The sequence below is a fragment of the Amblyomma mixtum genome, chromosome 3 (assembly GCF_055824585.1).
Source record: "Amblyomma mixtum isolate Tamu chromosome 3, ASM5582458v1, whole genome shotgun sequence".
NCBI lineage: Eukaryota > Metazoa > Arthropoda > Arachnida > Ixodida > Ixodidae > Amblyomma > Amblyomma mixtum.
In genome coordinates, this window is record NC_143014.1 from 249,449,824 (window position 1) to 249,471,603 (window position 21,780).

Consider the following 21,780-nt stretch of genomic DNA (forward strand, 5'->3'; position numbering starts at 1 on the left):
GGTGCTCCTGTGTGGTGTTCTTTTGGTGTTTATTTCTTATGGAATTGTGTAAAGAGTCATGTCCGAGACTGTGGGAAAACTAGGTGGAGGCAGTGGGTCGTGGCTTTGGGCAATACCAAGTAGTGTGTCCAGTGTGCATGCAAAACCATAACAAATCGTTTCAAACCACAAAAGCAGTGGTAAGAACACTATTCTAGAGGAACACTTGGTGAAAGTTGTGTAGCAGTAGTGTTTTGGTGCTGATATCACTAAGAATATGTGCACATGTGAAAGCAGTTCTTCAAATCTGTAGTGGAGGCTTAATTGCTCCCATATGAAACCTGGCTGCAGAGCTACAGGGGATTTTGTATGAGCGCCAGACGGAAGACGCATGCCTAAGCTACGTATTGGGGCCTAATAATTTCAAGTATGGTGGTTTTGCTGAGCCCATAATCTTAGCTGCATACCAGAAAGCAATAAATATGTTAAGGCATGTCGGACCACCGGCATTTACATGATAGCAATTTGAGGACACACAATAATGAATGCAATAAATTAACATTAAGCAAAATGCAACTTCAGCAATATACGCACCTGCTGTGTGCCATGTTGTGCCTGCAGTTAAGCGGTCCCTCTCAAGCAGCACAGCACTGGTGCAGCCCAGTTTGGCAAGGTGGTACAGTGTGCTGCATCCAATGATACCACCACCTAATGCAAATAAAAAGTGTTCTAATGGACTTTAAGAACCAAAAGAACATTACACATGCCCCTGTAATGCTGCATGCAGGATGGTCCAACCCTCAACACAATTTCTCCAAACATTAACTCTATGCACAATCAACACACAATTTGAAGTACACATCTGCATGACAGTGACACATCTGCATGACAGTGCCACACATGCTCCACACTAATTTCTGGCACACAGATTTCTTGTAAGCAGGAAAATAATAAGCCAAGTTATGCAATTGACCAAAAAAATTGCACATGTGGGAGACTTGTATCAACAGAACTGAACGATATCCCAGCCTTGTGAACCACATTGAGTGCTACTCACTGCTAAAAATACAATGCATCTGGGAAACAATAACCAACATTTGCTGCAACGGAAAAAGCAGCACAGTAGATGAGGATGACGGAATGCATGGCAAAAGAACCGTCAGATGTCAGCGCTTCTATTGTTTGTTCTTTTGTCCTCGTCTGTTGCGTCGTTTTTTCCATTGCTGCAAATGAACAAACTAGCTCAGGTTGCTACTCTCAATCAATAACCAACATCATTGCGTCTGAAAGCATGCAAGGCACTGCATATTATGACAATTTAAAGATTAGCCTGTCAGACTACTGGCTGATCTCGCGTATCTCTCGTCTTAATACGCTCGCTGATCTCTAACTAAACTCGAAGTATTGAGCATTAGCTTTTTTACATATATAACTGAGCGCAATTTTGACGCGACAGTAAGAGGCAGTACCCAAAGCACAAGGCATGTGGAGCAGTGGGAAAATTTAACGAAGTTGCGATATCACATCGATACAGCAGTTTTACAGAATTTCAAACTGCAAGGCATAAGGTTACAAGTGGTCTTGGATGGTCACAGTTAGCCGACGCCACCGACGCTGCTCAGCGAGCTCCTTAATTCCTTTCAAAACAAAAAGCGTATCCCATATACTTTTAGTTTATAAAGACTAAATGCACATCGAACGCTTCCACTGAACTTAAATTGTCGCTCTCGGTCAGATTACCGCGGCACTAATTTAGACGTCACACAATACTCGCTGTCAGTCTTACCAATAATGACGACATCTGCTGAAGCAGGCACTGTGGCTGGAGTTTCAACATTTTTTCTTTCAAGGGTCTCATACGGCACAGCACTCGTTATTTTTGATGACCGGTGCCTCACTTGAAGCACTGGAGGAACGATACGCTTTAACACCACGGACGCGGGCATTCCCCTCAGGTAGACCATCGCCGCCAGGACACCTCACAGTCACTGCAGTTCAAATCCGAGCAAAAACTGCAATGCAACATTTGTGCAGATAGCAAATCTTCGGGTTCAACGGGAGAAGTGTGCTCACAGCGAAAGCCACTCAACACCTGCCAAGTCAACCGAACTGGCCGCCTCAAATCACAGGCAGGCAAAGGAGCATGGGAATTAGCCAACCATTGTTGAGAGCTTGCAGAGAGCAAAACCTTGCGTTTCGACTCTCGAGGCATTCTAGTAGTCAAAAAGGAACTGTAGTCGGATGACGAAAAGGCATTGCACTGCGAAACATTAACTGCAATAGGTGCTTCTACAAGGCTTCAGGCTACTCTCATCAGGTCGGTAACCAATATTTACATTACTCGTGCTCCAAAGGGCACCTATACAGAGAGTGTGAATTTCATAACAGGTCCCGTTAACTGCTGGAATGTCGTAGCACATTAACCGCACTAGCACGACTGCGCTTACCTTGGTACAGGCCAATGCCGATGTTGCTCGTCGGATGCAAGACTGCCCTTTTTAAGCAGCAAGTCGCCTCGGTATCGAGACTTCGCCATGTGGCAGATCACATGACGCCAAAACAAACGTATAAAAGAATCCGATGCGAACTCCGTACTTACTTCAGACAAGGCAGATAAGAGTTCGTTGATACGGATGCACAGACCTTGCTCGGTTAGCGGAACCGAGGCCAAAATCCCCATATGGCAGCAGCGACGATATGTTTACGGGCAAAGGCAGGAGACAGCCTAGCTTCGTCGCGGCCGCCCCTCTTGCACTTCACGCACGTTAGGCAGCGGATCAGATTACCCAGTCCTATTGGTAGAATGCAATTTCTTGCCGCACGTGCTGCAGCCGCACAACTGTCGACGTACTGTAGCCATCGAGATCCACTCTGGTCAGTTATCTATCCGCCAGCCGATCGCTAGTTCACGTGGCGTACAAGGCCAATTCCCTCAATTACTCAATTCCCTCTCCGCGCAGCGGGCATGGACAAGCAAGACGTGGAAGAACCAGTCCTTCGGGAAGATACGAAGAGTGCAGTCACCGCGTGCCCTACACGGAAGTTCAAGGACAAGACCAAGCCTGAATCAGCATCAACAGTTGGAGAGCATGACCCCAAGGGAATGGGCAATGAAACTAGGACTCCTAAATGAGTCAGAATACCATGTATAACTTGTGATAATGCATTCACTAAATGAACACTTATCGCTGTTGGCCTCACTTCACGCAAAAAGTAACTCACACCAGACAGGTATTTTCACTGACAAACTGTATTTTGAGTGATGAATTACTCAAAATGATGACAATGCATTAACAACACAAGTCTAACATCTCGAACATGCACGCTTTCTTAAGAGATGACATGAGAGACTTGTGAAGTATTGGAGCGAGGCACGGCAACTGCTGCAGCATGTCGAGTGCTTTGTCACAGTTCAGCGGCCTTCAACTGAAACAGAACATAACAGAAACAGGTTAAGTACTTGAGCGCCACTTTAGTGCAGCACTTCAGATGTGCACAACCATTGAACAACAAACGTACTGTATGAAGAGATGTCTATTTCATCAGGCAGCTCCGAGATGTTCACGTCAAATCGGTCTTGCACTTCATTCAGGGTTTTAGCGTCAGTCTCATCAGACACAAAGGTCACTGCCAGTCCTTTTGTGCCAAAACGGCCAGCTCGAGCAACCTGGAACACAAAGTAACCACCAAATTAAGTCTTAACAACACTGTCCCGGAGGCCCCCTAGAAAATACCAACCCGGTGGAGGTAGGTGTCAGAGTCCTCGGGCATATCGTAGTTAAACACAATGTTCACTCGTTCAATGTCCATCCCGCGACCAAACAAGTTGGTGGCTACGAGGATCCTCTTCTGAAAGTCCTTGAACTGCTGATAGCGTGACAACCTGCATAAACAAGTATATTCAGAAGCAGTAATAAAATCCACCTTGACGATTGACTAGTGCCACAGTCACACAGGCAGTTTCAATTGAGAACCGAATTGACTGCCTTCCAAGGTTCCTTTACCTAGATATCAGTTCTACTACACAGCAACTAAACGGTCATGGAAAGGCTACATTTCTTCACAAAAGATCCAATTTTCTTCACACATTACCAGGCAATCGCTCTGCAAATTAACTTGTAGTTCAACTTCTTGTTGCAGTCAATGCCATAGTTTTGGAAAGCTACAGTAGCATTCACGCAGCTATCAGCAGTCTTTTGCATGGATGGCACCATTCATATTCTGCTAGCTGCAGCATTTTTGTGGCTAGCCTTTTTTACTTTTTTTAACAGTGAATATACTGCTCTAATTTTAACCTCAGTATCATAGCTGCAAATTCAAGTACCGTAATTACCCAATTCCAACGCACACCTTTTTTCGGGGAAAATAAGTTAAAATCGCATGCGCGTTGGATTCGGGTACAACCCGAAACTGCCCCCATAGCTGCCCATCGTAATCGCCATTATACGATGTGGGAGCGCACTAATTGCTGGCAACCATGGGAGCATGTTTGCTCGTCGTTTTCTGCGCCGCAAGAGCCATTTTCAACCGGTGTGGAGTTTGTCATTTCTGTCAGCGAGCGCGGCACAAAAGAATTCATGGGACGAACTGCCTCGCCTCGCTTTTGCTACGTTTACGACGCAAGTAGCAAGCTACAGCGTCGTACATAGCGCTACGGTGGTGTTCTCTGGTGGGCTCTCTGTGCGATATCGTTTTTGAGAATGGACACAGTGGCCACGAAGAGACATCTTGTCCGCCACGAGAATAGCTTTAAGTGCTAAGTTATTCTGCACGCAGAACAGAGCGGCAATAGGCATGCTGCCCGTCATTTTGGTGTGTCAGAGACTTATGTTCGCGACTGGCGAAGACTGAAAAAGTCAATCTTTGAGTGCAAAATGTCATGCAAAGGCCACCACGGTCCGCAAGTGGGGAGGTTTCCCGACCTTGAAGATGAGCTGGCTGACTTCACGTGGCAGCTTCATGTGGATCACATGTCTGTCACCACCGAGGTGCTCAAGGTGAAGGCCCTTGAGTTTGCGTGCAATCAAGGCCTCCCGAGAAGCCCATTCAAAGCAAGGTGTGTGTGCCAGAAGCTGCCGGAGGCTTTCGAGGAGAAACAGATTTCATTTCAGCGATACGTTCTATTGTTGCAACACAGTAACGCATATCTACTTGGGCAGATCAGAAATGCCGACCAAACTCCTGTCTATTTTGATATGCCCGCCAGTACCACAGTGGAGTCTACAGGGGCGAAACAAGTTAGAGTGCTTACGTCCGGCGGGTAACTGCAATGTTGGCCTGTACCGCAGATGGTAGCAAGTTGGCTCCTTATCTTGTTTTCAAGCGCAAAACACTCCCCAAGTCATAACTTTCCACGAAGCGTTATAGTGCGCACCAGCGAGGAAGGTTGGATGGATACGGATCTCCTCATTGACTGTGTGTGGCGCAAGAGGCCAGGTGCTAGCTTGGGGCTCCGTTCCATGCTTCAAGTGCCACCTAGACCAGCGTGTCAAAGACAAGCTTGCAGCTTGCCACACGGACCCTGTGGTGATACTGGGTGGAATGAATTTTAGTGCCATAAATTAGGTGCACGCTGAAATTGGGTAAATACGGTAAATGCAGCCAAAATTCCAGGGTACTAGTTGCACTGACTTGTTATCGGCTACTGACTTAGAAATAGTAGCTGCCCACGTAGAAGCTCTAAAGTGGACAGCTGCTCAGTTCAAGTGCCATCAAAATGCTCATGCAACGTTGGTACACGGCAGCAAACGCCTAATGTGCAACACCAACCTCTCTTCCTGAGTCATGGCTCGGTGAATGGCAATGGCAGGGAAGTTTTGCTCTACTAAGAGTTGGGCAAGGGCCATGCAACGCTGCACTGTCTTGACAAAGATGACCACTTGATTGAACTCAAGAAGGTCAAGCAGTTCAAAGAGCTTGCGGTTCTTTTCATTGTCCTTCAGCTTCACGTAGTACTGCTGCAGGCCATGCAGGGTCAGCTTGGCTTCATCATCCACATACACCTCCATGGGCTGCACAGGAAACAAAGCACTGACTTGGAAAAAACTCTGAGGGTCTTGCAGAAGCTGCTTCTCATGCACCAGTGGAACCCAGGAGGCAAACACATGTGGGGAATAAGCTTCAGCGATAACTTAACATTAATAGCCCCACTTCGAAGTTTGCACCCCTTACGCGATAAGTACCATTAACACTGGTGAAAGACTTGCTTCTGAATTTTGAAAATGAATGTTAATGATGACCTGAGCTGTCAACTTTCAAGTAGCATGCACTTCTCTGCACCAAACAAAAGCTACACTTATTGAGACCTTTAGGCCTTTCAAGGAAATGCTAAAGCATGCCTAAAAGCTGAGCTATGCTAGTGCATGCTAAGCCTTTGCAAACCTCAATGCTGTCAGCAGTAACTAAAAATATGATGCGTGCAATAGTTTACACAAATTCCTAAAAAATGAACCAACACCAAAAAAAGAAAAGCACAAAATCAAAGCTGCCCAATCCCAACTGCTCAACGCCCTCCTGGGGTACCATCCGCCCAGAACACGAGTCCTCCAGTGCAGTCCGGGAGGGTGCAGCCACGCCACAGCCAGCCACCAGCGCAGCTCCAGAGCACGGAGATGGCAGCACAGCCAGGAGGCCTCAGACACGCAAGCTTTCCGCTGTTGAGATGCCACGATGTCTTCATGATCAAAATGTCCTGACGCACGGCACTTGGGGGACACACACGCGCAGCGGCCGACAGTCCACATGTGCACGACGATGCCATGCCCAGCGAAGGCCTTGCACTATCCTCTCACTTCACTATCCTGTCACTTCTCGGACACATTCGCGACACGCGAGCAGAGATTTAGTGATGGCGGCGAAGAAGGGGATGGAGGGACCTACCCTGTGACGATGCTCCAAGGATGGACATGCTAGCTATCCTGAGTGGCGACACCCGTGGAAGACAGGCAGCGCTTGCAGGGTTGAGCGGCAACAGGGACACATGGGGATACGATGGCTCCGAGCTGATGACACGCCCAAGTGACGAACTCAATTCTTGCACCTCTTTCGCTTTCCAATCACGGCTGTGGCAAAAGTTTAGCCTGGCTCTCTGACAAGTTGCCCTCGTATAGGTACTGTGTCTAGCTTGATGTTTCTCAAGACTTCAGCATTCCCTCAGCAACAGCAAAAAAAAAAGAAAAATCGACTAAACCCGATCACGCCTGGCTCTTTTCGCGCAACCTTGCTAACCACGGCAACCTCGGAAGTGCTCTGCCTCACAAGCTAACGAATGTGCAAGACGACGCTGGCCCACTTTGCAGGAGGACTGCCTTGCAGCAGAAGACCCAGCAGTGTGTTTGTAGAAGGATGGGGAGGAATGGTGTGTGGAGGGGGTAATTACGTCTTGCATGAACTTGAGGCAAACAGGTCTGATATCCTTGCTCAGCGTCGCGCTGAACATCATGACCTGCTTTTCATGAGGGGTGCTGCGAAAGATCTCCTGGACGTCTCGACGCATGTCTGGAAATGAAAAGAGCAAGTTATTAGCAACCCGGCAAACTTCCACAAAACTGCAGATAATGCAATATCCAAAAGCATGTGTTTAGTTCCACACTGGGATGAAAGCCAGTTAGCCCCCCAGATTGCTTTCAGGCCTCAAATAGCCGGCGTAAACAACACACAAATGATGTCTCCATGGCATGCACGTATCTGGTGTATAACAGCGGCAGCACTCAGGCACTGCCAGATGTGAGAAACCTTGGTCTAAAAGGTGGACATGAACACATATTCACCCAGTTGTGTCCATAATACAGCATGTAGTGCTGGCAACCATGTGCCATGCTAGTTTGAAAGCAGGCTGCAGAAGGTTATTTTCAATGAAAATTTTTTTCATGCATGCATGCATGCATCCATCAAGCTTTTTGACTGCATGTCGACAAGTGTCACCTTCAAGTGTGAATAATTTTCCTTCCATCACATAAACGCCAACAGTTGCAACGAAGAGCATGCAGTGTCAAAATTTGTCAACCACGAACAGACACCATGCAACAAATAGCTAGCACAATGCCTGCAATGTACCAAATTTAACTACAAGTGACCAGTGGAGAAAACTACACGAGTTTGTTACCAAGAAAGAATCGCTGTAAGGAGCATGACACTTCGGCACAATGTCCACAATAAGATTTCACAGAAAATAACAAGCAGGTCACAGCAATAACGACAGAAGGAAGGAGTAAAAAGCCAGAATGCTCTGAAGGGGAACCAAGAGTGCCACACAGCAGCAAGAACACTGGCATGAACAAATACGATGCAGCCATCATACCTAGTCTGACTATTGCATCTGTTTTGAATACTGGGTGTAGTTATGACAGATAGACTGCTAAAAGTGTGTAATATGCCCTGCCGTGTCAGCACAGTAACATCAAGTGAAAATGTACGGGAAAGAAATGGCATGAGATGAGCAGTCCCCCTGTCAACTTTTTCATCATATCCGGAGGGAGTGCTAAGCGCCCAGCCATGCCCTTGTCAGCAGCATCACCTGGCATTGGATGCTGCTGTTGCTTGTTTTAATTTCATTAGGCACAGCCTTGAGCAATTTCACAAAAAAAAAGGTAGCTACACATGGCAAATTTAATATAATGGGACACACTTCAATGCTGAAAATAGACAGCCAAATCCAAAAAATTGTAAAAAAAAAACTGAGGAAGTTAACTTATCGACACGAAACTTAATCCACAACTGCACTATTCAGCTAGACAAACTCCAAGTTTGTCACAAAACAACAGCACATGGCTATCAAACCATTGATAAATGGCTGACTGATATGAATAGATAGACTTGGTTTATGGGGGTTTTATGTCCCAAAGCAACTCAGGCTATGAGGGTCACTGTAGTGGAGGGCTCCGGAAATTTCGACCACCTGGGGTTCTTCTACGTGCTCCGACATCGCACAGCAAAAAGGCCTCTAGAATTCTGCCTCCATTGAAATTCAACCCCCGTAACCACTGAGCCACTGCAGTGGCTGATATGAACAGATAGGGGCAAGCACAGATGCTCAGACCACCTGCCAAATTGCAGTACAGCAATTCTAACACCACGTGCAAATAAAGGCACTGAAAAGGGGGAGAGGCTCAAGGAAGCTCACAAGTGCCATACAGGCCAAGTTTGGAAAAAATATTGCTGCATGGCTGCTCACCATAGATTTGTTTGAGATTGCATTCACATTGCAACCCACCCACAAGGAATGCACAGGGCATTTAGCAGTTAGCTCCTCACACATTCACAAAGGCCCAAAAAGTAGTCATGCAGCTACCAGAGCCCGAGAACCTCATGCAATTGGAGCACGTTGCCACAAGAAGGAAACACATAACTGAAAAGTTGCACTAGCCCCATGCCATTCTAACCACACTGCAGAGCAATGCAACATCGCCAACTAAGCATCATCATCACAGGCAAAACAATTTGGAAAACGAATGACACCACATTATGCTGACAATAGGGACGAATAACAGAAAACACAGGATAGGAAGCAGTGGAAAACTTAAGGTGGTACTAACTACTGAACATTTATTGAAACAAGACAGTGGTTGAAAACGTAGATGAAATACCAAGTAAAAAAAAAAAACAACCTGCACACACAAGGGATGAACGAAAAAAAAAAAAAACAACACAAGTATCACAAGGAAATTCACCCAGCTGCAAGCGTAGGATGCTGACTGCCCCCCACAGACACTATTACTGCCCCCAAGACAACTTATGCATGATCACCATATGGTATTCGCCTACAACCGCAAAAAAATTGATAATCGAATTTTCGTCACGCTGATTTGGTTTCAACAGCTGAACAATGACTGTGTCGTCAAAGAGTGGTTATATGTCACGTGAAGCACAGAAAAACGTTGATATAATCGCTGCTTCATCGTTAATTCACTACAGTGGCGAAGCCAGCCATCCTCGAGAGCCAGACTGACAACAAATGTAGAAACAGCAATTACATTGCAGTTTTTACACGCCTAACGTGAGTTAAAACCACAATTTGACATCACATTCATCGTTAGGCTATTGAAACTGAACGAGCACGAGAAAGCGGTCGTAGGAGAATACTATGTGGTAATCTATATATAAATATGCCTTACGCATCATTACAAACAAGAAAACATGTACCCAAAAACTAGGTGTCTATACTCCCAAGAGGTTTCATTCCTGTCTTTCACAATCCATCTGAACAGCAAGCCCTAGAAAAGCGGCCCTTCCCAGTCCAGTAGCTCAAATTGAAGGTGAAAGCTGAAACTCAGCTTGCGAACACCCGAGTTTAAAAGTGCACACCTAAAACAATAAGCTAAACCCTGTTTTATCAACTTATGGGAAGAGTGAAAAGGTAACACTTTTTTTCAGCCTAGGCTGAAAGCCCCAACAAGCATGGCCACAAAGGTTAAATAAAACTTTTGAATTCTGCAGCGGCGGCGGAAAAACCTGTTTTTGACTCGTCACAGCGGTGAGCTGCAAGGTTCTAACAAGCTGGAAATTTACGCAGTGACGTGCCGCTCAATCACTCATTCACTTGCATGTGAATCAGCCTTTGGAATGAAACTGACAATTACTGGACATTATCAAAGCACTGTTCTACACGAATCAGTTCCTCCAGACAAAAAGTGCCAAATGGTCGAGCGACAATGCAGAGGCCATACAATGCCGGTCGTTCATTTAGCAGTTAGGTCACACTCGCTGGTGAACAGCAAAGCCAACTGAAAATGTACAGATGCGCGATTCATACGCTAACAACGTGCAAGATTACAGCAATGCCAGCATGACCATGCTAATGCAGCAAGCCCACTCACACTTTAACACTGTCCCACAACTGACAGCAGCAGCCAGTAATATTAACAGTTGGCTACACAAGTAAAATGTATGGTTTCAAACTGTAAAGGACATATACTTTTGCATTAGCCATGTGGCTCTACGAAGAGCTAGCCACACTAAGCTGCAACAAACCCCTTACAACCTATCGCATATCAGCAATGCCAACAGAGCCACTGTTTCAGCATAGGCAAAAACTACACACCGAGTTGCTCAAGCATCTTGTCACACTCGTCCAGAACGAAGTGCTTGATGTGCTTCAGCTGCAGCTTGCGTGAACGAACGAGGGCCAGGACTCTGCCAGGTGTGCCTACTACCACGTGCGGACAACTGCTCCTCAGCACCTTCTCATCATTGGTAATGTTCATGCCGCCAAAGAACACCCCTACGCGCACAGACGGCAGGTACTTGGAGAACCGCTCGTACTCCTTGGAGATCTGAAAGGCCAGCTCTCGAGTGTGGCACATGACCAGCACCGACACCTGCACAGGCAAAACCCACATCAACAAAGGCTGCCACAGGGCCATTTCAGAAGGTAGACACAGCCCAGCCGGCATTCAATGGTGTAGAAAAAAAAGGCATGCGGGCAAAATGTTTGTTTTAAAAGGAACAACGAACAACACACTAGCTGCACTATTCCTGAAGGTTTTAAGCTTTGAATTCGTTTTGTGAACAGCTAGCCCACAGCTGGTCTGCTGTCTAGCTAAAAAAAAACAACATGCAGCACTTGATGCCACAGCCGCTATTCATAACATTCCGGAGACCCGCTAGATGATATTTCCAATTTCTAAACAGCAAAAACATTACTGCTCCAGAGGTTCCATTCAATACTACCATCTAAACTGCGCCCAATATCTCATTCTCAAAGTAACTGCTACTTCAGAGGGAATAAGTCCCCAGTTAAGCAATGCCAGCAAACTCCCAAACTGAATGCAGTGCCTGCTATAAACATCACCTGCACAAAAGGCAAGCTCACTGAAAGAAATAGGTACCACACAGATGCACTGGAATGAACACTACTAGGGCACCAAGTAAACTGGTCCAGGTTTTGCAAGACTGAACAGACCTATGTTTAACACTGTGTGCAGACAGGTGTCACGTCCAAGTACCATGACACTTTCTAAATGGAGAAGTAGAATGTGACAGTTGAGATCTCTTAAATTATTCGGCACCGCTCTACCGACTTAAGGCATTTAAAATGACTGCCTGGGAACAGCTAAAAGCATGCCACAAACACTAGCAGTAACAAAATGTGCACGAAAGACAACAATAAACACGACCCACGTCTGCATTACCACGCATTTAGGAACATCGGCAGCGAAAACAGGCACAAAGCAAGTTAGAGTGCCATGCGCGTGAAATACATTGCAGTGTTAAGGCCCATTTACACTTGCGAGTCGCTGAGGTCGCGCGACCGTAGTGGTTGTAAAAGGCCGATTCACACGATCCGTTCGCCCACGCATCACCTGCTCATGCGTTAGCACATTCAGAGGCGCGCTGACCAGGCCGTGGGCCGACAGCGCGCCTCTCTATGTGGTGACGCATGAATACGTAGTGCGCGAGCCGCGGGCGTTCGAACGGACCGTCGAGTGAATCGGCCTAGAAGTCGCGAACCAGTCGCTCCGTGCTCGATTTTCCAGCCTTGCGACTGCGAGCCGCAAACCGTCGAACCAATCAGCGAGCGAGCAGAGCTTTCGGCAACGACACCGTTCGCGGGCGCGCCGAACTGCGCTGCTCCGTGGCTGTCCTAGTCGTCGCTAAGCCTAGCCGGTTCCATACCGATGCCGCAGCTGAGGGCGCTTCGGATCCTGGCTAGCGATAGTAATTAAGCTGCTGCTTTCGTCACCACTTTATTGTGAACCTCGTCTCATAATAATATCAAAACATGCTCGATTTCCGCGACGCCTTCAGCAGCGGGGCTAGCAGACAACAGTCGAGCCGCATTGGGCAGCAGCAGCAGCAAAGCGGCTACGGGAAGAAATTTGCTTGTGTCGCAGTTATCGCTTCCACCAGCAACTCGGTATCGGCCAGCGATCTTCAAAAATGATTCATTTTTTTACGTTTACAAGGGTTTACAGGGGCCTCGTATGAACGCGAACAAGCAATAGTGGCGCATTTTTCTGACGCCGGCATACAGGCCGTCCATGCACAGAAGCGCCCCTGTCATCATGACGCTTGTACGACCGCGCTGCACATCGAAAACCGCCACGACATCCTCCTCTTCGCTCAGGTCGTCGTAGTAGTACATACATTTCGAATAGCAGTTTTAAGATCGAGCGCGCGGCCAGGGGGCGTGGCAAAAGCAGACGAAATTCTCGAAAGCGCGCTAACGTCATTCCCGAGAGTCGCTTCAACAGAGAATCGAACGAGAAGGCGATCTGCTGGTCGCTGCTGCCTGGTCGCAAGCGACTGCTGGTCGCATGCCTTTTGCAACTCGCAAGTGTGAATGGGTTAAGCGGCACACAAAACAGAACATGGCGCGCTTCCGTAATGGGCTACACCTGCGCCTTACGCCTAACGCACATCACCGTTCTTACCTGGCCTTCAACCGGGTCAAGTTGCTGCAAAGTAGCCAAGACGAACACAGCAGTTTTGCCCATGCCAGACTTTGCCTGACAAAGGATGTCCATCCCAAGGATTGCCTGAGGTATGCATTCGTGTTGCACTGCGAGGATAAGGGCGGGAAACGGCGGCAATAGTCACAAGTTAGGGCCACCGAGTGCTCTAGAATGGGAAAAAAACAAACAAACGCTGAAAGCGTTTTGGAGCTTTACACAAGAACATTTAAAGCAGAGAAGACAAGATACCTTCGGAAGGGTGTTCGAAACCGCAGTCCACAATGGCGCGAAGCAGTTCGGGCTTGAGAAGAAAATCTCGAAATCCTGAGCTGTGAATTGACACATAGCCTCCAGTAGGCTTCTTCACTTCGGGAATGGTTTCCCCCGCGGTCTGTTCCTGATCTTCCTCGTCCTCGTAGTCCAGCAAGTCGTTGTCAGCCATGGCACTCCTTTGTGCGACTGGTTCGGGCTGCGCGAAGAACACAAGTCAAGGTTGAGAACACAAATACTCTATCTTCCAACGAACGATCCTAACACGATACGTTAAGAGAAAACACAAACAAGGAAGATCAGAGACAGCCCTGTCTCTCACACTTCGTTTTCTTCTCGAAAACGCAAACAACAGCAAACACCTCCGGTAGTATCGGCATTTTTTTGTTGTTGTTGCAACAAGCCGATATCGACACATTGCTTACCACGTATACTTCCTGATAATACATGTGGAAAGGAGTCCACGAGACTTGTATGGAAGAATCGCAAACACCTTAAGTGAGAGCTAACATCAAGTTCGAGAGGATTCTTGCGATACTCACAACAACCGTACAGCGCGTTTCAACGATTGCAATATGGCGCAAAGAGCCGCCACCTGGCTAGATGTGATTGGAACGCACACAAAAATAGCGTCAAAAAATAAAATTTCTATTTTTCAGAACATAAAAAAATGCTTTAAATTTATCTAAGAATTTTATTTTGTAGTAAGTGGACCAAAGTTTTCTTGTTTTGCATTATGCGGCCCTGTTACTTCGAAACCAGCATTCTTGGACAGTTTCTTCGAATCAACGAGATGGCGCGTGAGGACGATAGTCCGCAGGGTGATCCAGAAAGCAACAATGCTGAGGAAGAAGATCTTGACAACGTTGATCCAGCCTTCGCTCTAGGTTCGTTGGCAGATGGAAATCTTAAAATATCTCTCTGCATGCCAGATAATATGCATGGTATTCAGGACATGGCGACCGCGGAGCGCTCATACATAGATAACGGAGCGGTCGCTAAATGCTTTCCTTTTCTTTTCTCTTTCCCAGAGTACGAAGATCTGAGCTCAGCGATGGATGAAATCAACCAATGGATGGATGTGCTGGAGAGAATGAACAATGATCTATGCAATGAAATACGCCAACTGATTGAGGAATCGAAGCAAGGTGATGATGATCTGGTACTAGACAGCGATATGTCAGCTGGTGATGGTGCAGCGGAATGAGCAAATACCGCACGGCTGCAAAGTCTACGAAGTCACCTGCATTCCATTTTGTTCGTCTGTGAACACCCGCAGCTTTTTTTCTGTCTGGTCACGTGATTACATACCATGTTCCGAAACATCTACGCCAAATAAAGTTTTTTTTTTTTTCTTGCTACGGCAGCAGCCTCGTCAATGTTAACTGTGCAGACTAGTGCGCTTCGGAGTACGTGTTGCTGGGTTTGATTCAGTGAAAACCGAAAACAAGGGTGCAAAAAGACGTCAGCTTCTCTGCGGTCTCGTCTCCGGTTTGCGTTGCCGATTTTAGATCGTTGCGAGGTTAAACACAGTCCATGATGTAACAATAGCGCAAAAGGAACATGAGGTACGGATAGGAAACGCTTCGGCTTTGCTTAAACACAGTCGCTACCTGGCAGTAAATGAGGAACGGCAGTGTCGATTGCTCCTCGCGTCATCTGCTAGTCGGCACGCGTGCATTCTTGAGTGCGACAACCATCCGTAGTAGTGTTTTTAGTACTGTCTACTCATAATGATGGCAGTTTATTCTGTGGTTTCCCTGTGCTCATGTTTGCTTTTGTACGTCTTCCGTTTAGAATTATATGAATTGGGCCTTACGCTGTCATCGTATACTGTAATGGAACCGTTTATTCACGTCGAGTAAGCCATTCAGTGGGATAATTGCATCTTTCGTCAATATTCGGTATTTCAGCTTCTGTGTCGCCGCGTTTTAAAAAAGCACATAAGCGAATGCATTAGGCACTGTGTTAATGCAATGACCTCACCATTGACACATAACTGGTGCCGCCATCCAGGGATTGCGTTTCGATCAGTTAATTATTTATCGATCCTTACGATGCGACACACTCATTGTCGGGAACTTGGAAGATTGCTCACAAGTGGGATGTAGTTAAATTGCCCACATCCTGTCTTGTGATACATGTAGGATAATTGTGCTGTTGCTGTTTGACCTGCTCATGTGAAGGTGCTTCTAGGGCACTTTTCTTTTTACTGAACATGAAAACTGCAGCTTTGATGCCAATGCAGTCAGCAGATTTCATTTCAGTGAATTACAATGGTGCCTGAGCATTCATTGTGCCCTTAAGCTACTAATTGGTTGTGCAGTGTCAAAACAAATATATGCCTTCGTCAGTCTGGTAACTTTACTGAGGACTAAGTTACCTTCCCAGCAAGGCCATTGTTTTGCCTATAAAAAGTGGGAGAAAAATGTGGGCAACATGTATGATTTAAGTCTATAAACATGGGATGTCATAGCACTGAATGATTGCACAGCTAACCCTCTACCATTGCTCCTTGCATGGCAACATCAACTTGTGAAAGTGGAGCTGTTCAGATCAGTTACCTGTTCTACCAATGCCACCAAAACAGTTTGGCAGAGTTTTTCAGTTATGTTTTTTTCTCGTGATTTCATGAATATGGTTAGCCACATTCAGGCACTGTTAATTTGCAGTGCTATAAGAGTAGCATGCGTAGCCCATGATTAAATGCAATGAATTGATTGATTGATAAAACAGATTTTATTTAGGGTGGCTCTATTGCCTGTTAATACGATGGGATGTGGGTTTGGCATGGTGGTCTCGTGTAGCATCCTGTGAAGCTGATCTGTTCATGCCACTGCGGGTTCAACTCCCAGTCGTGGATGTGATTTCTTTTTCTGCGTCTTTTTTCTAGGCACATTTTAACCTTGGCTAGGCTGAAGGTCAGACTTGAAGAGCAGATGTGTATGTGGTGTTGAGTGGGGTTGGTGCATCGAGTAGAGCTATTGCTCAAAAACATGATTTTTGCTGAAGTAGTACAGCCCCTGTCAAAAGTACACAGCTCAAAGGGTTTGCTTCTAAGATGTTTAGCGGGACACCCTGTCATATCTAGCAGTTCAAAGCTTGGGAGGATTTTGGACGCGATGCCATTAGAGGTTATGGGGTCGCTGAGGATGCATAACGAGGCATGCAGCAGGCCTCACAAGCAAACCCCTTAGACTGTATACTTTTGACTGGGGGTGTACCTTCGGGATACCTGTTGCTATCGACATCATAGTTTTCGCAGGCCGTTTCCGCCCTCCGGCGCATCACTTCACGAAGGGTAATATACCCCCCCGTCTTCTCGGCCCTCCTTTCTTCTGGAGTGACCAGGGAATCTGACCCCTTTGCAGTGAAGGCATGACTGAAGAAGTCGAGGTATGGCTCAGTGTCATATTTATATCTCGCTAGCCATTTTTCTTTCCTGCTGAGATTTTCCAGTGTTTTGTGAAATGCCTCCCTAAGCTCATAGTTGCCTGACGAATATGACTGAACACGTAGAGGCTTTGCTGTGCAATGTTTTTGACCAGTGCGATTTTGATGCCACCAGGGCTGAATGGTTGCCACTGTTGCTCTAATTCAGTTATGATAGGTAATGTTTCTAGAGAAACATCTGCTTATTTTTTTTTGCAGTTGCACCTATAGTGATGCGTTTGTTTGGACGGCTGATATTGATAGTCCTTGCGCCAATTAGTTAGTCATAAATTAGCTTTTTGGTGAACTGGAAAATAGAATTTCTTGCTACCATAGAACGGTAATGTTTGGATGGAGCCACGAAATTATACTGCAAATGTCGGCGAACCGCAACCAGAGCAAACGAACATTGAAAATAAATGGACCCCTGACTTTGCACTTTCATCTCTTTTTGGCGCACTCTTCACACTGCCAACACATGATGTAATTAGGTGTATTGTATTTTTCTTTCTTTTGTAATTTATGAAGGCTATGCAAGGAACTGGTTATTACCTGGACATTTCTCTGTGCCTTATTGGTGGTACGAATATGGTCTACTGTTAAGTATTGTTTCCTAAAACTAGCCAGTTGTTCTGGTCGATTGAAGTTTAAGGTTTTGTTTGTTCTATTAGCGACTATGTTACTCCCATCTTGTAAGCAAGAGATGCTAAGCTGATCGGTCAACAAATTTTAAGTCTCTAACATCCCCTCTTCAAAAGAATAGTACGCTGTTAGAATACTTCTATTCGTCTGCGTGCTTGAGGTCACGAGGCACTGCACACAGAGGGTGGAAAGTTTCTTTAGCACGTCTCCACCAAGCGTCCCCTCTTAAGCCGCTTTTACTTGAACGCGAAAGAAGTCGACTCCAGTCCACTTTTTGAGCGAAAGTGCAAAAACATCCGAGGAAGCGAGTAGAGGGTGAGTCACGCATTTCCTTCTCAAAACCTGCTTTCCCCTCAGAACGTTGACTGTAGTCGACTTCTGTCGCATTCATGTAACTGAGGCTTTATATCCATAGAAATCTCCGCGTACATCTCTGGTGCAGTAGCGACTTTATTTTCGACCACAGGGAGGGAACGTTCATCTTTTTAGGAATTGCCCAATTCCTTGATTTATTTTACGCTGCTTCACCTTGCAGCTAAAATATAATTGCAGGCTACTTCTCTCACGGATTGAGGAGAGATGTCAAGAGGTAGGCAGACTAGATTCCCTGCCCAATAGTGCCCCAAAACACTACACACTGATGTGTGGTGTACAGCCTCCCCCCCCCCCCCCCCCCTGGGTGTGACCATGTTAGCACACTTTCAAAAAAACTAAACACCATAGGAGCACATACTAGAAGAATGGCTCGCATGAAAAGAAAAATATGCAGGCTATAAAGAATTTTTCAGGTGGCTAGAAAAAAAAACCTTGTGCAGAAATGAACAGTACAAAACAAATGGGAAAAATTTGACTGCCGCAGTATATATGCATCGAGTTTTGCCGCTGAATGTTATACAATGTGTGAAGTTGTAGACAAAAGTAATAAAGAAGAACATTGAAAATAGCATAATCTCCTCCGATTCACCGAGCGTACCCATGGCACTACACTCCAGAAATGCTCCCAAGCACTCGATAGGAAATATCATATACGTTCCGACCTTGTATTATGAGCGCCACATTTGTCGTCATGAGCAACCAATTCACCAAAATAGCCTCCCTTATATGCAGGGTCATTTTTTTCAACCTTTGCAGATTTTTAATTTTAAGACCTATGAGGATACGTCAGTGCGGTGTTCTGAGCTGAATTCTACAGCAAGGCAGACATTGTGACGTTCATATAGATTAGTAGTTAAACGATTAATTAACAGAAAACGAATAAACTTTTTACTTTTGATTTTAGTGGCCAAGGTTATATTGTGAAATTGATGGACGTAAGCAGCACAGGTGGGGTGTGTTTTTCAGTTTTCTTAATGGTAATGTGTTTCAAAATATCAAACCTCGAAAACACCAATTGGAAAGCTCGTCGAGTTAGCTGTTCCGCATTTCATATTTATAAAATGTTGTCTTGTTTTTCTTGTGCGTTCAACACAGTGCGCTTGGTGTATTTGATGATGCAAAAGTTAACTTGATTTCTGCATTGGTACCACGCGCAGAGACGCCCTTTTATATTTAGGTAATGTGGGAAAGCCAACTGAGGCTTTCAAATGGGTTTTTCTGATGGTTGACGTTTCGAACTACTTTCCCGATTAGGAAAATTTTAGAACAGGGTTCACTTTTGCTGTCCAGGGTCATAAATTTTGGAATATATTCCTCAGTAGTTGGTGCAGTTGTAGCAAGTACTAATAGTGACCATTACTGGTTAACATTTAGTATCTTCTCCACCTTTGATGATGTGACACCGTTTCTACCAATCGCGAGTTTTGTATGCCGCCACTTTTTGGGCAACACTGGGTTTTCGTGTTGGTGAGCCATCTTATATATTCGCATTAAAATCGGGTACAGTGTACAAGGATGTGTGCCATCGTTTTCTGGCACCTACAGTAACCCTGCTGTGGACACTCACCCATTTCAATGAGACTCGAATAAGTGTTCATAAATCCCCATTTCCAATCACCAGGTAACACAATAGCATTGCATCTGAGTGGGTTATGCTGGGCGGTAACTTGACATTTCGTTGTAAACTGCATTGCAGTGTATAGTTGCAACGCAAACATTTATTAATGCGATAACATTTAGGTTGCCGTCATGCACTTTCTGGTTTCTCTGTAATGAAATTCTGTCAGTGGTTGAGAGAGGTTACGTGACCTTGTGGCGTCATCATGCCCTTCCCCGATTGCTTGAGAGAGGTCACGTCACTTTGTGATGTCATCACAACGTGCCCACCATGGCAGGTGGACCCCAAAACTTGGAAGTTCACCCACCTCCCAAAATTGAAAGGAACAAAATTTTGGAAGTAGGCCCAGCCCAGAAAATAGGTTAAAGTGGATTGGTGGGTTCAATTTGTATAATTCCATATGATAATCCTCGAATATTTTAGAATGTGATTACTTGGGCATACCACATAAGAGCAATGAAACCAGTTTCGACCAGAGTTTTGGCGGGAGAATCGCAAGAACATTAGACTCTCATTGCAGACATCGTAGCAGGCAACCTAAAGGCTATTGTATTTTCTCCTTTACATAGGTGGTTAAAAGACCTCCAAGTGTAATAGTCTACTGCTTGGGTGAAAACTTAGCGAGAAAGTCCGCAGTACTGGAATACATGTGCCTTACCAGACACCACGCATGTGACATATTTGCACATGCACTCTGCCTCGCCCTGCCTTCAACTTCCACCGCACTTTTCACCTTAATGTCGGCTCTAATCGGAACAATGCATACTTAGTCATCGCCCTATTTTCGCCGCGCAACGCCTTATGCGTGACTGTTCCTTAGGAAGAAATGCCTAAAGCAGAGGGAGAGAGGAGAAATTCAAATTTGTGCTGCACACGGCAAAAATTATTTGAATTAAATGGCCATACCCAGCAATCTTGGCCACGCATGTGGTTCCTTTCCTGGCGAGGCTACATGCCAGGGCTGTGCGAATGATAAAACGCAGGCTAAGCCTTTCGCTGAGAGCTCCAGGGGTGTTGGTAAAGAGAAATAAAGCTTATAGGCACCGTGCAGGAGTAACTCTGGCGCGACGCGCGCGTCCCTCCCTGCTGGAAGGGCAGACTGGTTGGGAGACGCGATGCTGCACAAATACGGCAAAACTGCCCGGGAGTGCACCGTATTCTTCCTTCTTTCACTGTATTCATGGCATTCTGTGGTCGCACATTAATTGCTGCGCAGCATTCCGCAATTGCACATACCTCAACTAGCCACGACAAAGTTTTTCATGTCCCCAGACAAGGCTACGAGTTATATCATCGAAAGCGATACGTAACGGTGGGTGGCTCTCGTCCTGACAGGTAGTGAGCCGGCAGTGTCAGGATTCACTGCATGAGGTTCAACTAAAAAAATTCTCTTAATGGGACTAGTAAGGCTTTCGTACTAAACATGGAATTTTATCCGTCCAATTCTGGAACATTGGCAAATATAGGGTCAAGTTAAGGCGCTGGGTAAGCGACCGCCTGCGCGCCAGTACAATGTGGAGAGAGTGATCAATGTGCATCTTATTGACGTTCACAGTAGAGACCACTGCTACATGCTGCCCTGTAAAAACTCTCCTGTCATCAAGAAAAGAGGAAACTGCCTCACCACAGATATAACTGAAGCCTTACTATACCTCAAAGTTACCTCAATCATTCTCACAGACAGGACTATGTCGCTTTCTACGAACCTAGCCTGCCATCCTATGCGAGTTTTCAGGCTTTTCGTTCTTGCATTTTCTTTTCAGCTGCCTCTCCGTTCATTCCTCTTCTTCCGCATCCTCTCCTTCCTCCTTCACCGCCACTTCCCCACAGCATTCTTTTCTTTTTGCTATCTGAGCCTTTGCCTCAGTACATCCCTCTCCTCACAACATTCCCAATGGCCTAGGAATACTTCCTAAGGCAGTCCCATTCGGTCGACGCACTTGTGGCTGGCTCTGTGCTGCATTGTACCCCATGTGGAGGGGTGCGTTCGCCACATATCTTCTTCTGTATTTTTCTACTTCTTTCTTCACTGTATTTTCTTATCCCCTCACCTTCATTTCATTGTTGTGTTTT

At 45.9% G+C, this 21,780-nt stretch overlaps 3 protein-coding genes and 1 long non-coding RNA gene across 6 annotated transcripts in view; 2 read left to right on the plus strand and 2 right to left on the minus strand.

Annotated features, from left to right (window-relative positions):
- The window catches only part of Sardh (Sarcosine dehydrogenase), an 85,863-nt gene extending 82,782 nt beyond the window's left edge, over window positions 1-3,081 (minus strand). Inside the window, exons 1-3 of one of the 2 annotated variants that reach the window (XM_089583270.1) lie at window positions 2,579-3,081; window positions 1,766-1,967; window positions 574-687 (exon numbers count right to left, since the gene is read on the minus strand). In XM_089583270.1, the coding sequence (XP_089439396.1) occupies window positions 574-687; window positions 1,766-1,943 (292 nt within the window). In that variant the 5' untranslated portion in view covers window positions 1,944-1,967; window positions 2,579-3,081. The other variant, XM_089583269.1, reaches the window with a different exon arrangement.
- On the plus strand, window positions 1,751-3,164 carry LOC149354291 (uncharacterized). The gene is made up of 2 exons (XR_016291299.1): window positions 1,751-2,296; window positions 2,940-3,164. It is a non-coding gene; the product is annotated as an uncharacterized LOC149354291 (long non-coding RNA).
- A 49-nt stretch (window positions 3,165-3,213) lies between these two features.
- On the minus strand, window positions 3,214-14,278 carry Hel25E (ATP-dependent RNA helicase 25E). 2 transcript variants are annotated; one of them, XM_089583272.1, is made up of 9 exons: window positions 14,183-14,278; window positions 13,620-13,839; window positions 13,350-13,477; window positions 11,018-11,294; window positions 7,358-7,476; window positions 5,749-5,990; window positions 3,718-3,862; window positions 3,499-3,646; window positions 3,214-3,405 (listed from the first exon to the last, which is right to left on the minus strand). In XM_089583272.1, the coding sequence occupies exons 2-9, from the start codon at window positions 13,810-13,812 to the stop codon at window positions 3,392-3,394; spliced, it is 1,266 nt and encodes a 421-aa protein (XP_089439398.1). In that variant the 5' UTR covers window positions 13,813-13,839; window positions 14,183-14,278; the 3' UTR covers window positions 3,214-3,391. The 2 variants fall into 2 exon arrangements, with proteins under 2 accessions (XP_089439398.1, XP_089439397.1); XM_089583271.1 differs by having other exon boundaries at window positions 14,066-14,237.
- A 107-nt stretch (window positions 14,279-14,385) lies between these two features.
- Window positions 14,386-15,001, plus strand: LOC149354293 (uncharacterized). The gene is made up of 2 exons (XM_089583274.1): window positions 14,386-14,527; window positions 14,672-15,001. The coding sequence occupies exons 1-2, from the start codon at window positions 14,434-14,436 to the stop codon at window positions 14,845-14,847; spliced, it is 270 nt and encodes an 89-aa protein (XP_089439400.1). The 5' UTR covers window positions 14,386-14,433; the 3' UTR covers window positions 14,848-15,001.
- The last annotated feature ends 6,779 nt before the right edge of the window (window positions 15,002-21,780 follow it).